The sequence below is a fragment of the Stegodyphus dumicola genome, chromosome X1 (genome assembly GCF_044657685.1).
Source record: "Stegodyphus dumicola isolate Sdum_Otavi_A_Nest chromosome X1, ASM4465768v1".
Classification (NCBI taxonomy): Eukaryota; Metazoa; Arthropoda; class Arachnida; order Araneae; family Eresidae; genus Stegodyphus; species Stegodyphus dumicola.
In genome coordinates, this window is record NC_140780.1 from 227,464,911 (window position 1) to 227,485,025 (window position 20,115).

At 32.9% G+C, this 20,115-nt stretch overlaps 1 protein-coding gene across 2 annotated transcripts in view; it reads left to right on the plus strand.

Moving 5' to 3' along the window:
* Positions 1 to 16,770, plus strand: part of LOC146993432 (uncharacterized) — a 50,312-nt gene extending 33,542 nt beyond the window's left edge. For both annotated transcript variants that reach the window (XM_085808710.1, XM_085808712.1), the window contains one exon: positions 16,434 to 16,770. In XM_085808710.1, the coding sequence (XP_085664836.1) occupies positions 16,434 to 16,697 (264 nt within the window). In that variant the 3' untranslated portion in view covers positions 16,698 to 16,770. The remainder of the gene's footprint in view (positions 1 to 16,433) is intronic.
* The last annotated feature ends 3,345 nt before the right edge of the window (positions 16,771 to 20,115 follow it).

Consider the following 20,115-nt stretch of genomic DNA (forward strand, 5'->3'; position numbering starts at 1 on the left):
CCTGCCGATTGGTTTAATTTGGTAAAGATTGTTAGTTGCATGACATTCTAAAATAATCTGATCTTCTTTCGTGATCATACATTTATTTCCTTCAAACAGAACCAAAAGTCCTTTTTCCGTTATTTTCTTAATTGAGATTAAATTCGCTTCTAATTCAGTAGCGTATAAAAGTTCCGATTATTCAGTTATTTTTTGTTTTGCATTTAATGTTTTAAAACGGACAGTTCCTATCGCCGTTGATTTACTGCATTGCCCATTTGCAGTTATAATATCTAATGAATTTATGGGTTTACATTCCGTGAAATATTTCTTATTGTTTACCAGGTGATACTTGCCCCACTATCGAAAATAAAACTCTCCGATGATTTATGTACGGTGCAGTTAGCAGACAAAGCGATGGTGCCGCATCTGGATTCGATTTCTGGTGTTTTAATTTTTTTTCCTTGTTGATTTATCGTGAGGTTACACGCATTCTTTGCTTGGAGTGTTTTAGAATCCGCATATGTTTTCTTCGAGTTTTGGCGCAGTTAATTTTTTTGTTTCGATTTTAGATGATAACACTGACCTAAAATGATTATTTTTGTGACAGTATGAGCAAAACTTTTCTCTCTTTGTCTTGTTTTGAAATGAGGCTTTAAATGCCTTTGATGAAACTCTCTTCTCTTTTTCAACTCTCTTGTTAAATTCGTCAATTAATTTCCCTTTTTAAAATTCTGGATTCAGTTCTGATTCTGCTCTCGCTTCAAGAGCCGTGATGAGCGTATCATAAGAACTAGGCATTAAACAAAGGAAAAGTGCTGAAATGCGTTCCTCTTTGTTATTCTCACCTATTCTCCAGTAATGGATTTATATGTGCTTGCATATTTCCGTCTTTTTCAAGCTTCAAACTGTAAAGCTTTCGCCAAAGAAATAGTTTACGTGAGAGTTTAGACCTTTCATGTACCTGCCTGAGTTTTCCCCAGGTGGCTTTTTAGCAGTAGTTTTATGTTTAATGTGAATTATTTGGCTGTCTTTGATAAAGGAATTTATCATCGCACGACATTGCTGATCCTATTTACTCCATAGTTCTGTAATATGGCTTGGAGGAACATCTTCAAATACATCGTAAAGATCCTCATTTATTAGTGGTATTTGCATTTTTAATTTCCATGTTGAGTAATTGCTGGAATTCAGTTTTGCAATTTGCATTTGACTTGAACATATTTGTATCATTGAAAAACTTTATTTTCGGTTTTGATATGAAACTACAGTTTAGCCTTTACAGTTGTTTTATTCTTTATTACTGTACAAAGTCCGTAATCCAGACTACACGGGACTTCGGCGATTCCGGATTAGGGGTTTTTCCAGAGTGTAGATCATCAATTTAAATCTGGTAAGATGGGATGCAGAAAGTTATGCAATTAAAAATATGAAACCGTAATTTATGAAATAAAGAGCAATTATGATCTAAAGGGTATCAAATTAAAAAAAAACTTAATATTTATTTGTTTACTTTATCGAACATTTCTTTCAATGTGTGCATGCGTTGCGCATGTTCTTTACGCGCACGCAGGTGTAAAGAATGCAGCGCACGCACGCGTAAAGAACGCAGCGCGTCCATGCGTAATTGATGCAAAAGCAAAGTTTAAAGTTGTAAAAATTAAACTTTTAGCAAAAGTAGCGATAGAATCTCCCTAAGGTTATGTACTGTGCAGACATTGAAGACAAAAATTTTAAACTTAACCAATTTATTAACAATATATAAAAATAAAAACACAGTGAATAAATTTAATCAATATCAGAAACTTAAAGAGTATAACATAATCATTGTCAAAAAAATTACACTTAATTGATAATCCATTAACCCCAAGGGTTTTTCCTTTAAAGAATGTTACACTATTAAAGACACAGTAAATATTTTACCTGATCTCCAAATACTGCCATTCAATACGCGAAAAACCTATCACTAAACAGAAATTACGCGGTTTTTATGAAATTCGCTACACATCAATAAGTCCATGCTTCGTGGTCAAGAAGGCACCTGGAAAATTAAATTAAATCCTTGAGAGCACTTAAACCAGCAAAACACCGCTCACTGTAGTTACACACGAGAAATCACAGCTTGGAGAAACATCGCCACTAATTCGGGAAAAACACTCGCATTGAAGATGCCGCCTTCATGAAAAGCATGGATGCCGCCCACAGCAGTCGCTCACATTGTTTCCACTTTTCAGGATCCAGGAAAAGTCATCTTGTAGACTGGAACCACGGCACTTATCACTGGACGGCACGCATCTCAATATCTTCTTCTAGTGGGGGCTGGAACGTCACACCTAGGAGCAAAGAAACATTAACTAGAAGGAATGAGCCAGAGCAACGCGAGATACTTATACCTGAAGTAGACATGACGTCATCTCACGGCAACCAATCAGCTATCGGCACGACTCGGCTTTCCAGATGATATAACATCAAGTTTCGTTTTTGCATCTTAATTAGGCTGGAACAGTCTGTTCTTAATACAAACAGTGGCAGTGAAAAATGAAGTAGAATTAATTACTATATCAATTTAAAATAAGAACTAAACCTTATGTAAAAGTTAGAAATATTTCAAGGAGGAGAGATGATGCAAAAAAAAAGGGTTATAATAGGTCATATTTTCCAACAGTAATATGCATTTTTTATGCACATGCATAAAGCATACAAAAAAAGTTTGTGGCTTTGAGGTCCGGATAATGGACGTCCCGATTATGGACTTTGTACTATATTATTTAATTAATAAGCTATGATGATCTTTCCTTTTGTCTCATAATCTTTTGTTACAAAACATTTTTATAGCCTCGAAATTTCACAACAAATTAATAAAAGTAGAGAGCAAAATGATTCCTCTTACCTTGTATCCAGTGCAGTATCAAGCAAGATGATAGCTAAATTAACTTATAATCCAAAAAAAGGTTGTAGATGGAAATTGTAAAATCAAAAAACTCATTTTTTATTTACATGAAAATATATTAAGATTTGTTAGTATTCTATGTACATATCAAAAGTGATATAAGAGAGAGTGTCATATCACTGTCCTTTCCTGAAGGAGTGAGAAAAGTAAGAGTAAAGAATAAGCGAGTTACACAATTAACTCCTTTGCAGGGTTTCCAATCCATACAGTTTATCACACTAATGATAAGAGTCTATCACTATTTGCATAGCAACTGAGCCTCAGTTATTTTTGTAAGAAGCTGGTCCTGTTTTCCATTGTTGTGGATAAAATGCTTCTCATATTTCAGATAGAATAGTCTGGAAAAGTAAATATGCAATTGATATCAACAACATATTTACTGTTAGGTGTTTTAAACCTCCTTCATTACATTCTAGCATTTCCCATTTGCTTCGCGAAAAAAACAATTTAGCGTTTTTGTTTAAAACAGCAATTGATGTCATGCCATCTGATGCACACAAGATTGTTTTTCATACTGACAAAACATCTGCTGAACACACAAGATTGTTATTCATGCTGACAGAACATCTGCTGGACACACAAGATTGTTATTCATGCTGACAAAACACACAGTATTGTTTGTTATTCATGCTGACAGAACATCTGTTGGACACACAAGATTGTTTGTTATTCGTGCTGACAAAACATCTGCTGGACACAAGATTGTTATTCATGCTGAGAAAATGCCTGGTGGAGAATATTGACTCCTAACTCCAAATTAATCTTTATAACTGAAACTCTGTTTCTTTAGATAACTTTAATCTACATTTTTGTTATCCAAACATAATCTTTATTAAAGCTCTTAGCAAACAAAAACAATTTTTTTAGAACAACTTAAATCCACATTTTTTTTAATTCAAAAATAATCCTTATTAAAACTCTTAGCAAACATAAACAATTTTTTTAGAACAACAAAAATGAGTAATCTTTTCGCTGCCATTCCAAAAACAACAAAAAAAAATTAACCATTATTTAAAATTTCTATACATGTTCCAGCCACAGCCTTCCCGGAAACTAAGTTGCAGCAGAGAATATTATTACTTTCAAAACACAGTATTTACAAAAAATTTTATATGTAAATGTTAATCCCGAAATTGGACAGGTTTTATTGTCTATACTATATGCGACTGTTTTGCAGATAGCCTTTTAATAGGTAAGTCTGTTTTTTAGAAGGTAAGTCTGTTGGAGGTTTGACAGTTTGTTTTATTGATGTTGTTGATTGCTTCATAGTAACTTCTGGTATTTGCAAGAAATATGCAGGATTTAATCTGTCAGTAGACACTGTGACATCTTTGTGTGTGTGTGTGTTTGTTTTTACAGTAAAATATTATTCTTTTCAGTCAACCACTTGAAAAGGACCACCATAATGATGTTCTAATTGCTTTTTAATTCTGTGTTTGCGAATAAATATATGTGATGTTGTTTTTAGGAACGAATATTTTTTGGGCATATTTATCGGATACTGTTCTTGGTTCAGTTTGTTCCATAGTTTTTTTTAGAGAAAAAAAAAACTTTTTTTTGAAAAAATATCAGATGGTGTAGGAGTTGTGCTATCTTGGAAAAATTCTCCAGGTAAATAAACCGTTTGAGCAATGGTATATGCAGAGTCTTCTTTCATAGCTGTGCATAGGCCAAGAAGAAGAGTTGGAAGTGTTTTACTCCTGGCTTACTTTATGCCATAAGTGCAGTCTTATAGAGGCTCTTGAACTTCCCATTAGTTTGGGGATGGTAAGTTGTTGTATGTTGCAGTTTTATTCCACATATTTTTGATAAGTTGTTGAACAATTCTGAACTAAACTGCACTGCATGATCTTCGATTAGGCGACATGGCATAACAAATCTTGAAATCCAGTTAGAATAAAATGCTTTGGCAACTGTCTGCTGAAATGTTGTTAAGCGAAATCACTTCCATCCAGTTAGAGTACAATGCAAGTGAGACAGTAAATATTTCCATTTGATGGTGATAGGGGTCCAACGAGATCAATATGCACGTCTGAAGGCACTTGAAAATCCCCAAAGCTTGATTTTTTGTGCTGATTAATTTTACGTTTTTTGGCAAAACATACAATATCGGTTCCAAAGCTGCACATCTTTATGGATACTTGTCGAAATAAATTTAGATGGCAAGAGCTTTACAGATGACTTAATGCCAGGATACGCTGCATTATGCATTTGATGAAGTATTTTCTTGCGATAATTGTCAGGAATATATGGTCTGATACTATTCGTTGAAGTTTCACACCACAAAGACTTCCCAGAAGGTAGTGGATACTGGTTAAAGTTCAGAGAAATTGCTGTCGTCTTCAAATTTTGCAATTCTTTATCCATAATTTGTTCATCTGCAGTTTTATCATAGTTGATCAAAGAAATTTCTTCAATTCCAGATTAAAGTATCTGCAACATTATTGTCTCAACCTTCTGTGTGCTGTATATTGGTTGAAAATTGAGAGATGTAAATGTCTTAAGTTGATGAGGTAATGCTTTTTCTGGCTTTTGTTTAAATGCAAAGATTATGGGTTTATGCTCTGTGAACATTTTAAATGTTCTTCCTTCCAGTAAAAATTTGAAGTGTTTGATAGAGAGGTAAATTCCTGGTAACTCTCTATCATAAGTACTGTAATGCTTTTGTGCTTTGTTTAGTTTTTTGGAAATAAAATGCAATAGGTTTCCATTGCTTATCTTCAAATTGTTAAAGTACCGCTCCAATTGCCAAGTCTGAAGCATCTGTATATAATGACAGGTATTTCATGATTCAGAAATGATAAAGAGTGTTGTATTGACTAAATCATCATGCATCACTGAAATTGTTCCATAGCTTCATCTGTCCACTGAATTTTTCGTTTATCTTTTTTCCAAGCTTCTTTAAGGTAGTCATGTAGGAGAGATTTTTTTTCTTGATGCATTTTTAAATGTCGCTGATAAAAATTAATAAATCCTAAAAATGTTTTGGGTTCGTGAGTGGTTGCTGGAAGTTTGTAATTAACAATAGTGTGGACTTTGTCAGGTAAAGGTTGATACTTGAGTAATTAAATAACCCGAGAATTATATTTCTTGTTGCCCGAGATGGATTTGGAAACGTTAATGCGGAGTCCATAATCATTTAATCTTTCAAATGCCAGCTTCAAATGGATTCTGTGTTTTTCCTCACTAGCAGATGCTATCAGAATGTTATCTAAGTAGAGAAAAACGAAATTTATAAATCTTTGAAATGTTGCTGGTGCATTTCTGAAACCAAATCTCATTACATTAAATTCGTATAATCCAAAAGAAGTAATAATAGCAGTTTTACATCTATCTTCTTCAGCAATGAGCACTTGATAGTAGGCTTTAAATAAATCTATTTTGGAATAAATATTTGTACCCTTTAAAATATGATGCAAGTTTTCAATCTTAGGAATAGAATATCTATCAGGAACTGTTCTATCATTTAGCTGTCTATAATCTCCTCAGTGACAAAGAGTTATCTTTTTTTAGCACCACATGAAGAGGACTCGCCCATTGAGAACTTGAGGGTCATTATGTTGTTATCCAACATGAATTGGAACTCTTGCTTAACACATTGACTGCCACGGCACTTTTCAGATTCTGTTCCGAGAAGAAAATTGGTTTAATCATATTATATATTATTAAAAATACTATTTATGATTCATAACAATCATGAAAAAGTTTACAGGATTTATTTTTTGTAGAATAAAGGTCCTACGAATTATCTCATAGTCGGCTTTTGTTAGACAAAGCTCTTCGCAGAAGCCCGCTACGAGTTGATTCTTACAGACATGCTTCAACTTGTCGCTTCAGTACAGCTAAAACAAGTGCTAAGTGAGTAACTCATAGCGGCGTAAAAGTGGCAAGTCAGGAATGAGATAACTTGTATTGGGCGTCCTGAAGAAGAGCGCTAATATGAGTTAACTTGTGTTTGGGCAGTCAATGTGTTAACTACCACAAGCTTTCAATGATTCAACTGTCTTGCACACAGGTTGACCATGTGTTATAACATGATGTTGATCATTATGCATTAAACCTGATAAGAACAAATTTCCTTTGCATAAGTCTGTGTATTGTTTTACAAGAGTATGAAATTTTGTCGATTGGTTTACTGTAAAGATGTCACTATTTTCACTGATGGAAGCAAGTTCACCAGTTAACTTTAGTTATTTCATCGATCAGTTTCTTGCCATGCAAATCAATTATTAATTTACATTTGTTAAGGAAATCAGCTCCTCAAATACATTTATTAATTTTGGCCACCATAAATGGAAACTGGAATTCATGCTTAAGTCCCAGATCTAGTGTTAACATTTTTATACCATATGTTTTAATTTCGTAACCATTCGCTGCATACAACTTAAAATTAGCAGATTGTTTGTCTTGAGTTGATGCAGGTAAAATGCTAATGTCTGCACTGTTATCCTGTATATTTTGTACTTTTTGTATTTCACATATCTGTAGTTTTCAGGAATTCTTCTGGTTTGGTGACAATTGGTTGATATTTTTTACATAGCTATTGGGAATTTTGGATTTTACTGATATTGAATTATTTCTTTCGTATCTTTATGAATTTGGTTCTAAATCTCTTGCTTTTTTCATATGTATTGTATACATATGCGTATATATTTGCAGGAACAGAGAGGGAAAGAACTTGCATGAGCTGTGAAAGTATTTATGTGAAAAATTAGTGCATATATTAACTCGTGATTAAATCACAAAAAATTTGTAACAAGGAAGATAAGCATAATTTAAAAATTTTAAAAACCAAACTATTTAGTGTTAAAACAGAATTTCTGTTTTATAAAGTTTAATCTAGTAAAAATTACCATGTGATTTAATTGAATAGTTATTCTTACATTTTATACATAAAATATTAATTTGATTGAAATGATGGAAACATAAATCATTTCATATAAGCAGAAGTTCAGCTATTATGGCACAGAAAAATTATTTCGCAAAACGAACTAGTTAATGTATTAGAAGTAATCACCACAAAGATGCTTATAAATATTAGCAATATTTGTTCTTCATAAAAATGAAAAATTGGTATATATTCAAAATATGCATGCAAGATATATTTACAGACACATTTTTATAGCTATTAATAAATCTGTCGTTCCCAACTAAAATATAGCATGAAACCAAACAGATTTTAAAAGGTAATAAAAATAAATGTCCATAAAGAAAGCCTTTTAATGACTCAGATTCAGCCATATACGAAGGGGATATCGGAAAGTTTCAAATTAACTGTGTTGGCAGAAAATTAGAATGAAACATTGGTTCTCAAACGTGATTTGTCCCTGGCGATAATTTATCATCCAAAATGTTCATTAACTGAATGTACATAAGAGCAATAAACAGTTTTCTCATAAAAATAAATATATAATGAATTAATCCATTCCCAGATCCCAAACGATTGCTATGAAAAGAGTACATTTTATTTTAAATTCCATAGCTGCCAACTCTTCCATATTTCATCTCATCTCCTGGGCTTGGGGTATATCACCAAATCTCCTGATTTTTAATTTTTAGCCTTTACCAAAGAAAATATCTGGTTGTAATAAAAGTTTTCCACCAAAAAAACATTCTTAATAATGTTAGAGGGTTAAAAAAACATGAAAACAGTATCTTTAGTGCAGGTAGTAAGCACCATCCAAATCTATGATTTTCTTCTAGTGTTTTGGTAGTTTTTGAAAGCCTTTGGCCCAGAAATTTGGTGGCAACAAGTCCAATAACAGATCGACCTCATTTTGGATGTCTTTTGCAGAATGGAAGGTAGAACCAGCAAAATGTAGCTGCAGATGTGAAAAAAAGGTAGAAGTCCAAAGGAGTGATGTTGAGGCTATATGGTGGGTGTGGCAAAAAATCCCATTTGAATCTGTACACGGTCCAGCTGGTGAATGCATGTGGTCTTGCATTATCTTGATGGAACATTACATTTTGCTCCAGAACTCTTCAATGGTTTTCCTTGATAGTTGTGTCAACACGGACTAGCATCTTGCTGTACACCTTACTGTCCTTTTTCCAAATACAGAGGGTTTTACTTTTTTTTTTTTGTGTGTGATACTCTTTCTGGATAATACCATGTCAATCCCACCATATTCAAAGTGTGATATTTTTGTTAGTCAAATTGCACTTTACGCGGGTGCCCGTAGGCTCACCAGGCGCAGACCAACCCCCTTTTTAGCCTTTGTTGTTGAAGTAAATCCACTTTTCATCACAAGCGACAATCTGGTCCAGAACGTTGTCCTTTTGTTGGTATTCGAGCAGATTAGTGCAGGCCTGAACAACATATGTCCTTATCTGTTGGCTTGAATCAGTTCATGCTTCAACCAGCTATTAAACTTGTACATCAAGTTTATGTGATGCGTAGCATGACTTATGGACATGGCACTAACATCTAACTCCTTAACAAGCTCTTGGAAAACCTTGCTTAAGATCTCAAGGTTGGCAGCTGTGGAGTTTGTAACAGGAAACCATTGTAATTCATTAAATCTAATACACAAAGAATTTAGTGTAATACTAAATAAAATAAAAATAGGAAAGTATATTTACCATAGCTCTATGAAGGAAAGGTGATGGTCAAAGCTAGCGGTTCTCAACCTTTTGACTAACACGTACCATCTAAACAAAAATTGAAAAACCTTAGTGCCACCACTATATTTTACAATGATTATTTTTCAATTTCTCAATAGAAATATTGAAAAATAGATATATTTTGCCATTTGAACAACCTAATTGCTATTTCTATAAAATACATGCACATAAAAAAACATTGCTTTAAAAATTGGTTACCATTTGAATTATGAAAATTTAAGTTATGATACTGTAATTCTAAAATTTAGTGCAAAATTATGTCTGGTCTTATTTCACTTAGTTTTAACGATAAATTAAGATAAACTTTTAATTTTGTTCTGCATTTATTTTTCAAATACTATAAACATGGAAGAAAATACATGTTCACACAAACAGGTTGTGAAAAAGGCAATTCAAATTTAATAGCTTTATTTGAAATGCCTAAGTTCAGCCAAAAGTTAACAAGTGTACTGTTTTTGTAATCTTCAGTTAGAGTTTGATCACAGGAAATTTCTATCAATTCTACTTTTTTTTCACAAGATAAAATTTCAGGTACATTTGAACAGAATTGGATTCTTATCCCATTTTCTTTTTCATAATCGTCATAGGAAAATACATGTTGAAATTATTTATCAATGATAAACTATTTTTAATGTTGGATGCTAATTCTACTTTTATTTTAAAATTATTTTCAGTTAAAAAACTTTCTAAAAGTGGTAAAAAGCTTAAAATATTATTATCTTTGGTTATTTAGCTTGAGTTTTTTTTTTATTTTATTTTATCTCTAATGCTGAACAAGTTAATATTTTGTCCTTATAATCCTAAATTTAATTCATTTAACTTTCCAAAATTATCAGCTAAATATCCTAAATGTGCCAATTATAATTCACAAAATCAAAATTTTTCACCAAATTTTGAATTGCAGCAAAATTTAAATTTCTGATCGAAGTTTGAAAAGACAGTTTTCAGATTTGGCAAGATTGTTTTGGTTATTAAATCTTCACGATGAATGGAGCAGTGAGTAAATTTAGTTTCAGGTGTGTTTACTTGAGAAACAACATCGGAATATTTTCCTTTTACAGCCTGAGCTCCATCACTGCATACAGCAATGCACTTATTCCAAGAAATATCGTTCTCTGACATAAAATTGTCAATTACTCTGAAAATTTCATTTGCAGTTTGTCTCACTTAAAGAGATTCAGAAAATAAATACTCTTTGGCAATTCGCTTATCTTCTTCAAAACATATGTAAACTAATAATTGAACGAAGTTTGTTATGAAAATTTCATTTGCAGTTTGTCTCTCTTAAAGAGATTCAGAAAATAAATACTCTTTGGCAATTCGTTTATCTTCTTCAAAACGTATGTAAACTAATAATTGAACGAAGTTTGTTATATCAGTACTATCATTCAGTTGCAATGCGAAATATTAACTGTGTTTTATTTTTTAATAAGTGTCTCTATTATGGAACTTGCCATTTGATGAATTTGCCATCTTACTGTATCATTTGATTATGAAATATTATTAAATTCATTAACAACTTTTTTGGTGAATAATGTTAAACATATCTTTAGCTCCTGGTATATGCGGTTTCTCCAGTAGTGTGAGCCTGCCCACTCATGGCAATTCTTAAGTAGCTAGCTTCCAAAGCTTTTTCACTTGAAGTAACAAAACCTGTAATAATGTTTTTTACTATTTTTGAACTGTGATAATTTCCTCTTAAAATATTCGTTAGATTTATCCTTTAATTTGACATGCTTAGATTCAGGATGTTTCTTAAGAAACGATGGTTTCACACTTTGATTGGATGTTAGTTCACCTCAAACAATGCATGGAGGTTCAATTTCATTTCCATTCCACATAAACCTAGATGATAAATAACTTCCATTATATTTTCTATAAACTATTTTTCTTTTCAATATTCTGAGTGCTAGTAGATTGTCCTGTCACTTTTCCTATCCAAAATCTAGGTTTAATCTAAGTTATCCAAAATCTAGGTTTAATCTAAGTAATCCAAAATCTTGGTAAGTCAATCCTAAAATCTAGGTTTGTTTTATTATTTTTTTCACAAATATTTAAATGTACAATATATTTATTACGAGTTCTTTAAAAGCAAATGACGATATTCTCAAATCGCATAGGAAATTAAGGAATGCAAAGCAAAAAACCACGTAATATGTGGAGCATTTTGTCTGTAAGCAGCGATGATTTGTCCAAACTATCAACAATGGCTGTCAAAGTATGGGAATTAAATCCCAATCCATCCCAGTTAGCTTGCATGGTTTCTCCACCATCTGATAACATTATAGTCCAGGATCTACAGAAACATATATCAAACTGGACACTGCAGATAGCAAAAAAGAATAGGCGTAGAAATTCCAGACCACAAAGGTGAAGATACAGATCGAATTCAAGAAATCGTTCCAAAAATAACCAGTGACCCTAGTAACTGTTATTTCCATCAACGCTTTGGCAAGGATGCTTACAAATGCACCCTGCCATGCAAATACCAGGCTTTGAAACAGGAAAACATCCCCGGCCTTCAATGATGACTGAAAGTCAAGGGGGCCAGCTGAGTCGTCTATATAGTTTTGACAATGCATCAGCAATCTATTTTTTAATTGACACCAGAGCAGAAATATCAGTTATCCCTCCCTCACCACTGGAAAAAAGGAACTCCAGCTAAGCTTCAGCTATTTGCAGCTAATGTTACGACAATCAAAATATATGGTAAAAGTTACGAGAACTGGATTTAGGGCTACCCAGATCTTTCAGCTAGCCTTTTATCATTGTGGATGTCAATAAACCTATCATTGGAATAAACTATCTTTCATATTTTAATTTGTTAGTCGATAGTAAAAATATAAAATAAATCGATGGTACCACCTCATTGACAACTAAAGGTACTTTGTGTAACAGTAGCATCACTCCTAAATTCATTGCTACCTTTCCAAAACAAATATAGAGCCATTCTAAGTAAATTTCCTTACCTACTTAAATCCAACATAAAAATTCATAAAATTAAAGGACATGATGTGCAGCATTACATTAAAATCAAAGGTAACCCCGTATCCTTTAAAGAATACTTTCTCTAGAAAAGTTGATTGCTTCAAAAAAAGAATTCAATTATATGCTGTAAGAAGGTCTTGTCCATTATACCTAACCTTAAAAAAATCAGGTGACATGTGGTGATCACCATGGCCTCAATGCAAATACTGTACCAGGCCATTACCCACTACCATTTCTAACAGACTGTACACATATTCTGCATGGAAAAACGATTTTTGAAATCACAAATTTGATAAGAGCCTACCAACAGATATTCCATTCATGAAGCTGATATTCCAAAGACCGCCATCACAACACTCTTTCAGATTTTTTGAGTTTTCTGATAGGACATTTGGCCTATGCAGCACTGCACAAACCTTCAAAGGTTTATGAACACAGTGCTTAGCGGCCTAGACTTTGTATTTTGCTATTTCGGTTACATTCTCATTGCCTCTCCAGATATTGAAACATACAAAAAACATCTTGAATTAATCTTCCAAAGACTCAGTAAGTATTGACTGTGCATAAACATTGCAAATTTGGTCTGAGCAAAGCTGAATTTTTAGGTTAGTAAATAACAACGGAAGGAATCAAAACTCTTCCATTAAAAGCCAATACAATTAAACAACATCCTAAACCAGAATCTTTCACAAGCTTGCACAGACTTTTAGGAATGATCAACTTTTACCATCGTTTCACACCAAACTACAACAACCATTGATAGTCTTGCTTAAAGGAGTAAAGAAAAACTGCAAAATACCTTTAATTTGAACAGAAGATGCACAAATGCCTTTCACTGATATCAAAAGTGCACTGTGCAAGTCTCCAATGTTAGTTCATCCCAACCAGACGGCACAAATCACCCTAATTATAAGATGCATTTGATCCCGACGGTGGGTGCCATTAACTATACAATAATAATAATAAAAAAAAAACACTAAGCTTTTTCTCCTGATCTCTATCATCAGTACAGTGCATACGATTGAGAACTGCTTGCAGTCTACCTAGCAGTAAAGTATTTTAAACACATTCTGGAAGGACGATCATTTCCCATCTTTCCTGATCATAAACCTATCACCGTTGCCTTCCAGCAGAATTTAGATAAACCTTGTCCAAGACAAGTCCAGCAGTTGAACTACATTGCTGAATTCGCTCTAAACATATGCTACATTTCTGGAAAACAGCAGACACACTATAGAAAATCGACACCATTGCTGCTCCAGCTCCAATTGATTATACAGCTATTGCAGATTGCTAGGAGGATGAAGACCTCAAGATTCTCAAATTAAATTCCAGTTTCAAAATAATACAAATTCCTATCCCAGATAATAAGAAAATTTACTGTGATAACTCTACTAATTCCTATTTATGTGGAAAAATTGTTCCAGTGGGTTGAAATATTAAACTTACCGATCTGCGAGAACATACCAAGATATTTTACCGGTCGTTGGAGTAAATCCAGTTGAGAAACACTGGTCTAGAGCATGCTTGCAATGTCAAAAAGCCAGAGTTAACAAACATATCCATGCTCCAGCTGCTGAATTCTAAGTTCTCAATCGATGTTTCAGGCACCTTAATATCGATATTTTTGGCTCTTTACCATCTTACAAAGGTGTTTAGGTATCTGCTTACCATCATCAATAGATTCACTCATTGAATCGAAGCAGTAACTTTGAAAGTCCAAACTGGAGATTCCGTCGCAAATGCCCTCATTGCGACTTGGATTTCGATATTTGGAATCCCAGAGAAGACCGCATCTGACCAAGTTGACAATTTGACAGCCAGCTCTTCAGATCCTTGAGCAAAGTACCTAGGCTTCAAGGCTAACAGCACCACGGCTTATCATCGACAACTAATGGTTTAATCGAATGACAACATCGAACTTTGAAAAACAGCCTAAACTCCCACCTGCAAATGTCAAATTCTTGGACTGACGTTCTGCCTTTGATTCTTCTTGGCATTCTATCCACCATTAAAGAGGATTTGCATTGTTCTACTAAACTGCCGGTTCACCAATCTGTTTGCCTGGAGAATTTTTATGTCCCCACTGTTACGCATTCAGATTTTATACAAAAATTGCAAAGTCATATCCAAAACCTAAAATCAACACCAACAACCAGCCATGGAAAAAAACAATTTTTGTGCACAAGGGCTAGCAAATTGTTCACACGTATTCATCTATAATAACATAATTTCATCTTCTCTTCAACTGCCTTATCTTGGACTATATTTAGTTAGACAATTTATTTTGAAAATTTTTCGAAGTGGAAGTTTCAGGTAAAATTAAAAGAATATCATTAGATAGACTGAAATTGTGTGATGAAAAACAACAAACCTTCAAACACATGAAGCTGATTGCTTCAAAATCTCACCACCACTTCCTGTGGACGATGATCCTTGCAAAGCCTTCATCCTAGAAACACAAAAGCTGGACGAAGAGTGAGATTTTCTGCATACCTGAAAGATTACAAGGTATAATGCTGTCACAGGGATAGGGGTGTGTGGCGACATCATTTGCAGTACTGAATCACCATCTGTGAAACTGTTCTCATGCAACTTTACTTTTGCCAGAGTGGAACGGTAAGCAAAATGCAAAATCAGAAGAACAGTGATTCTCTGTTTTGTGATATTTATAATAAATGTAAATGAACATTAATCTTATAGGAGTTAAACTTACAAGTGTTTAGCATTTTCCTGCTTTCTAGAAACTTCAACTAACAATAAAATTCTGGAATAAAAAATTGTTTTAAAAGTTGAGAAATGATAAAAATGAAGCTCACTTTGCTGCTTACATATTAATACATCAACCTTGCAGAATGTCTAATATCGAACCATGAAAGCTGGTGGAGATCCTGCCAAAGTTTTGATAGTCATTCCTGCGAAATTCTGAAGGAATTGACACTTTAATTAACAATATTTGACCAACCATTATTGGCCTTCGTAAAAAAGCTTTTCTTGATTTCTGCTGTTTTGTTAGGTCCTGTGCTTTTCCAGGAAATTCTGTTTAGAATGCTATGAGTACAAATTTCTCGCCAATAATTGTTCCAAATCTGTTACTAGTAATTTTTCAGCTATATTCAGCTAACATTATCATGTGCATCAATACACACTTCTTTTTATTGTAGGATTCCGTAACTTTGAAAACAGGTAACTGCATGCTGTCCTGTAAAAGGAAGGTTGCAAACTTTGGAATTTTTTTCTTTTCAAAATGCAATGAAAAAATATAGTAGAAATATAATTTATAACCTTGTTTGTGAATCAATCAAGATTACATCAAACGAAAGAGTAGATGTTATTAGTGCATTGTTATGAAACACTAACTATAAATGGTGTTAAATCGTACTGCTTGGTGACAGTTGCATGGTCGATGGGATAATACTTAAGTACCCTAACTTTTAACTTGGGAGTGAAAGGCAGTCCATTTGTCCTAAGAGTCAAACTTTTTCTTCCATTTTCTTAGCAAGAGCTTTTGAAGGAGCTCGAATCACAGTTCGCTCACACAATAAAGTAAATCAGTTCTCTGAATCACTTTGAGAGCTTAACTCCCATCCTTAGGATATGTATAATGAGAAGTAAATCTTAGCTACTATGAGTGGTAAAGATAAATAGGATAAATGCAAGGTTTATTATCTAGTATATGTGAGTTTGGGTTTCTTGAAGTTTGAGTGTAATAAATGGCTAATTTTATTAGTGTGTTTAACAAGCAGTGTTGAGTATAGTTTTAATAAGTGTTTGATGTAAATTAGAATCTTGACTCATGTCTATATTTTGTGTGTTATTAAAAGTATGATTTGCATAGTATATTACTTTAAATTTTGTTGTAATACTATATTTGAATTTTTTTTTTTTTTAGAAATATTTTGTTAGTAATGATCCCAACCATCCTGATTACCAGTATGGACTCCGACAGTTGGGTCTATTTTTAGACTTAACTATCGATAAAGTCGATTTAAATACTGTCCCTAAAAATGGGACAGAATTTGTTGTGAAGTCAAAGATGGAAGAGGAAGCTATGGGCCTCTACAACTGTTATGACGATGATGATTATGACATTGAAAATTTATTCGTGGCATTGAGAAAGGCCGGCTACAAGGTCAGGCCTCCATTGTATTTCTGAATATTTTATATACGCTTTTTTCTTTTTTGTCTTAATTTTTCTATCAAAGCGAATAAAATGATTCCTTAAGAAATGTTGGCTTTCTTGTATAAAGTAAAATTATTTTAATACTGTATATATAAGATGCACTAAAGCAGAGTAAATGCCACATGCATCTACTGTCAAACGAAATAAGATAATCATATTTTTAAAAGCAGCCATAATCTGTGTTCATTGTTTGCATTGTACTCTTAAAGCTGGCTAATCCTTATTCTTGAACTTCTGAAAGTTATGTATGACAATCTATGCTATTTATATGACTAGTTATCTTTTCCAGAAATTTGAAGTATAGTTAAAAATAAAAATCATGCTTTTAAAGGGAATTCATCATACTTTATTTAACTTACGAACTTCCTCTGGAAAAAAAGTATTATAGGTCACAGAATTTGTCTTCTTAAATGGACATTTCCATAAATATAAAATTAAAACAAAAGAAACTCTCTAGTTGCATAATGCAGAAACATTAGCTGTTTAGTAGTTTATGTTGTTCAAGAAATTATGTTGATTTGGTCTTTTCAGTTGCTTGATAGTGATAGAATAGTGCATAGAATGGGTTTAGTAATTTCGTTGTGCTATTAATTAATACAGTAGAAGTCCAGAAATCCGCAACTTGGGAAAGCTTGGGACCAAAGGTTGTGCGGATTTCAGAACAGAAAAGATAAATAATAATCAGACTAAAAGTGCAAAATAAATAAGGCGTATTAGATACATTTAATTAAATTATTATATACATTATTGCAATAACTTATTATATGCATTAAATTATTATTACATATATAAATTGATTATATTATTCATTGAATTATATATACGCAGCATCGAGGTTTGCCAAATCCGCTCATGCAAAGATTTCCGGTGTTCGAATCACTATTGCTGTAAAATTTCAACAGCTTTTCTTTATTTTTCCATATATCATACACAATCGTATCGCAATTCCATACGATTCTGCTATAAACCAAGGCGTAGCACCTGTCTCCATCTTTTGCACTTACTGTATTACCATCAATGCAACGTGTTTATATTTTTTCAACGTTGCAAGCAGTAAAATCGTGAGTGCGTTTCTTATCTGTAATTGTATTAAAAAGGGCTGAAATTAAAAATATTCTTAATTTATCCACAAAATATCCGAATAAAAAAATAAGTCAGCACTAAATAATATCGTGTAATAACAAAGCCAAGAAAATACAACAACGTGAATCATGAACTTGAAAGAAGAGTTGAATGAATCGTCTGCTTTCTTACATGCACATTAGAGGGGAAAAAAACTTTTATCATGATGTCAATAATTTCGTATTTCCGTTATGACTCGTTATTATTCGGTAATTATGATGTCATTATTTGGTAAGTATTTTTTCTTCGATATTTCGTATTCACTGTTGCGGTTTCTGGAACCTATAAACTGAATGTTTATATTTTGAGAGGCAACGTGGATTTCAGGAGTTGGCGGGTTTCAGGTCGGAAGATTTTTGGACTGTATCTATTTTGGCACATGAAAAATCTTGCTGTTATATTAGAACCAGCATGGAGATTTCTATACGAATGATGTAGCAATCTTCATTTGAATGAGTAAATGAAAATATTCGCAAAACGTTTTAAAGGCACATAATAAAAGAATGAAATTTCAGTTTTCTAAGGTATATATCTTCATTCCTACAATGTTCTTTTGTGGTATAAATGGGAGCACAACCGCTTAGCAATCAGGAGATGTAGAATTCGAATCTTGGTGAAAACGGTGCATACGTTTTCCTGTTTTGACAAACCTTATGACTACAAATTAAATACTATATGATAAAAAGTTTTTTGAAAAACAAAAGCTGCTCTTTAGAGGTTTCATCAGTCTACAGATGACACAAACAGGTACCATTGCTAAATCTGAATATGAAAAAAGTGAGCAGACTTGTTCATAAATATTTTCATTCAAAATAAGCATGAATTAGAAAGTGAAACATTTTTATGAAAACCATAGAAACAAAGCAATTTGTTTCAATCAAAAAGCATTGTCAGGTAGTACCCAGTATGAAAAGGACTTCCTCTCAGAAAAGAATAAAATATTCATTGAAAAATGTCAAATCAAATAAATATATTATGAAATTATATCCAGGCAGAAATGTGAAAAGTCTGATAATTAAGCTTCCTAAACAAAGAAAATTTTTTCCTTCAGATCAAATTTTTCCAGATTTTATTAGATAAAATTTAACCCTTTGATGCACGCTATATTATTTTTATAATTTTTTAACTAAAACTCTAGAAATTGAATATTCTGATCCTAGAAACAAGTAATATATGAATTTAAAAAAAATCTGCTCTTGCCAATTGTTCTGTGGGGGGGGGAGGGCTTGCATAATTCGCAATAATTTATAAAATGACAATACTAGCTTGGGGAGCAAGTGTATTGATGTCAGAGAAAAATCTGTGGAAAAGAAAGACCTTTTCACTGGGCAAGTGCATGTATTATTTAGTAGTAAAATAAACTCTGTGGTTTCAAAGCTCCTTATCTATATCCAGGTAAAAATAAATATTCCTATTTGAAAAGCAAGGAAATGCTATTGTGAAGAGCAGTGGTTTCAAGGCGCGACCACCAAGCCTCTAGAAGCAGCGGTTCTCAATCTTTTGACTAACGCGTACCACTAAACAAAATTTTAAAACCTTTAGTACCACCACCACGTTTGAACAAAGCTCAGATTGCATAAATTTATGAGTGTCGGAGAAAAAACTCAGTTAGGATTTTGGGGTTTTAATTTTTGAATTTAATGGTTAAAAATACTTTGCTAGGTTGAGTACCCCTGCTTTAGAGGATTGTGAGCATTGTGACACAGTGCTCTAGTGGCGCAGTGGTCCAACACCTCCTAACAGAAGAAAGCCAGGATACTGGATTGTGACGTCGCAAGTAGTCGTCTGAGTCGAAACTCCGAGAAAGCAAAGAAACGAAATAGGTTACACGCTAGTGCCGTACTTAACATTGCTTTCACTATTTGATATAGATATTTGGGTTGGATTTTATTCAAAGATTCAACACTTCTGTCATTTATAAACAGTACGATTAATATTTCTCGGATTTTAATATATTAAGAAAATTAATAAATAACATTTTTATAAATTCTTTGGCCAAAGATAAATGCTAAACATCTGTACCTTGAAGGTTGTATTCAAAAATATCATAATATTGCCCATGATTAATTACAGACGTTTACCTTTAAAACTATTTTAAATTGTAAAAATTACTTCACAGGGAAGCATTGCGAAATATAAAACAACTTGTTCCTATAAATCTAATAACAAACATATTGTGCGTGAAGACAGTTCTTATTGGAATATTGTTTAATTTCTATCAAAATATCTACTTCCCTGCTTATTAAAGAATAATTAAATTTAAAAAAAA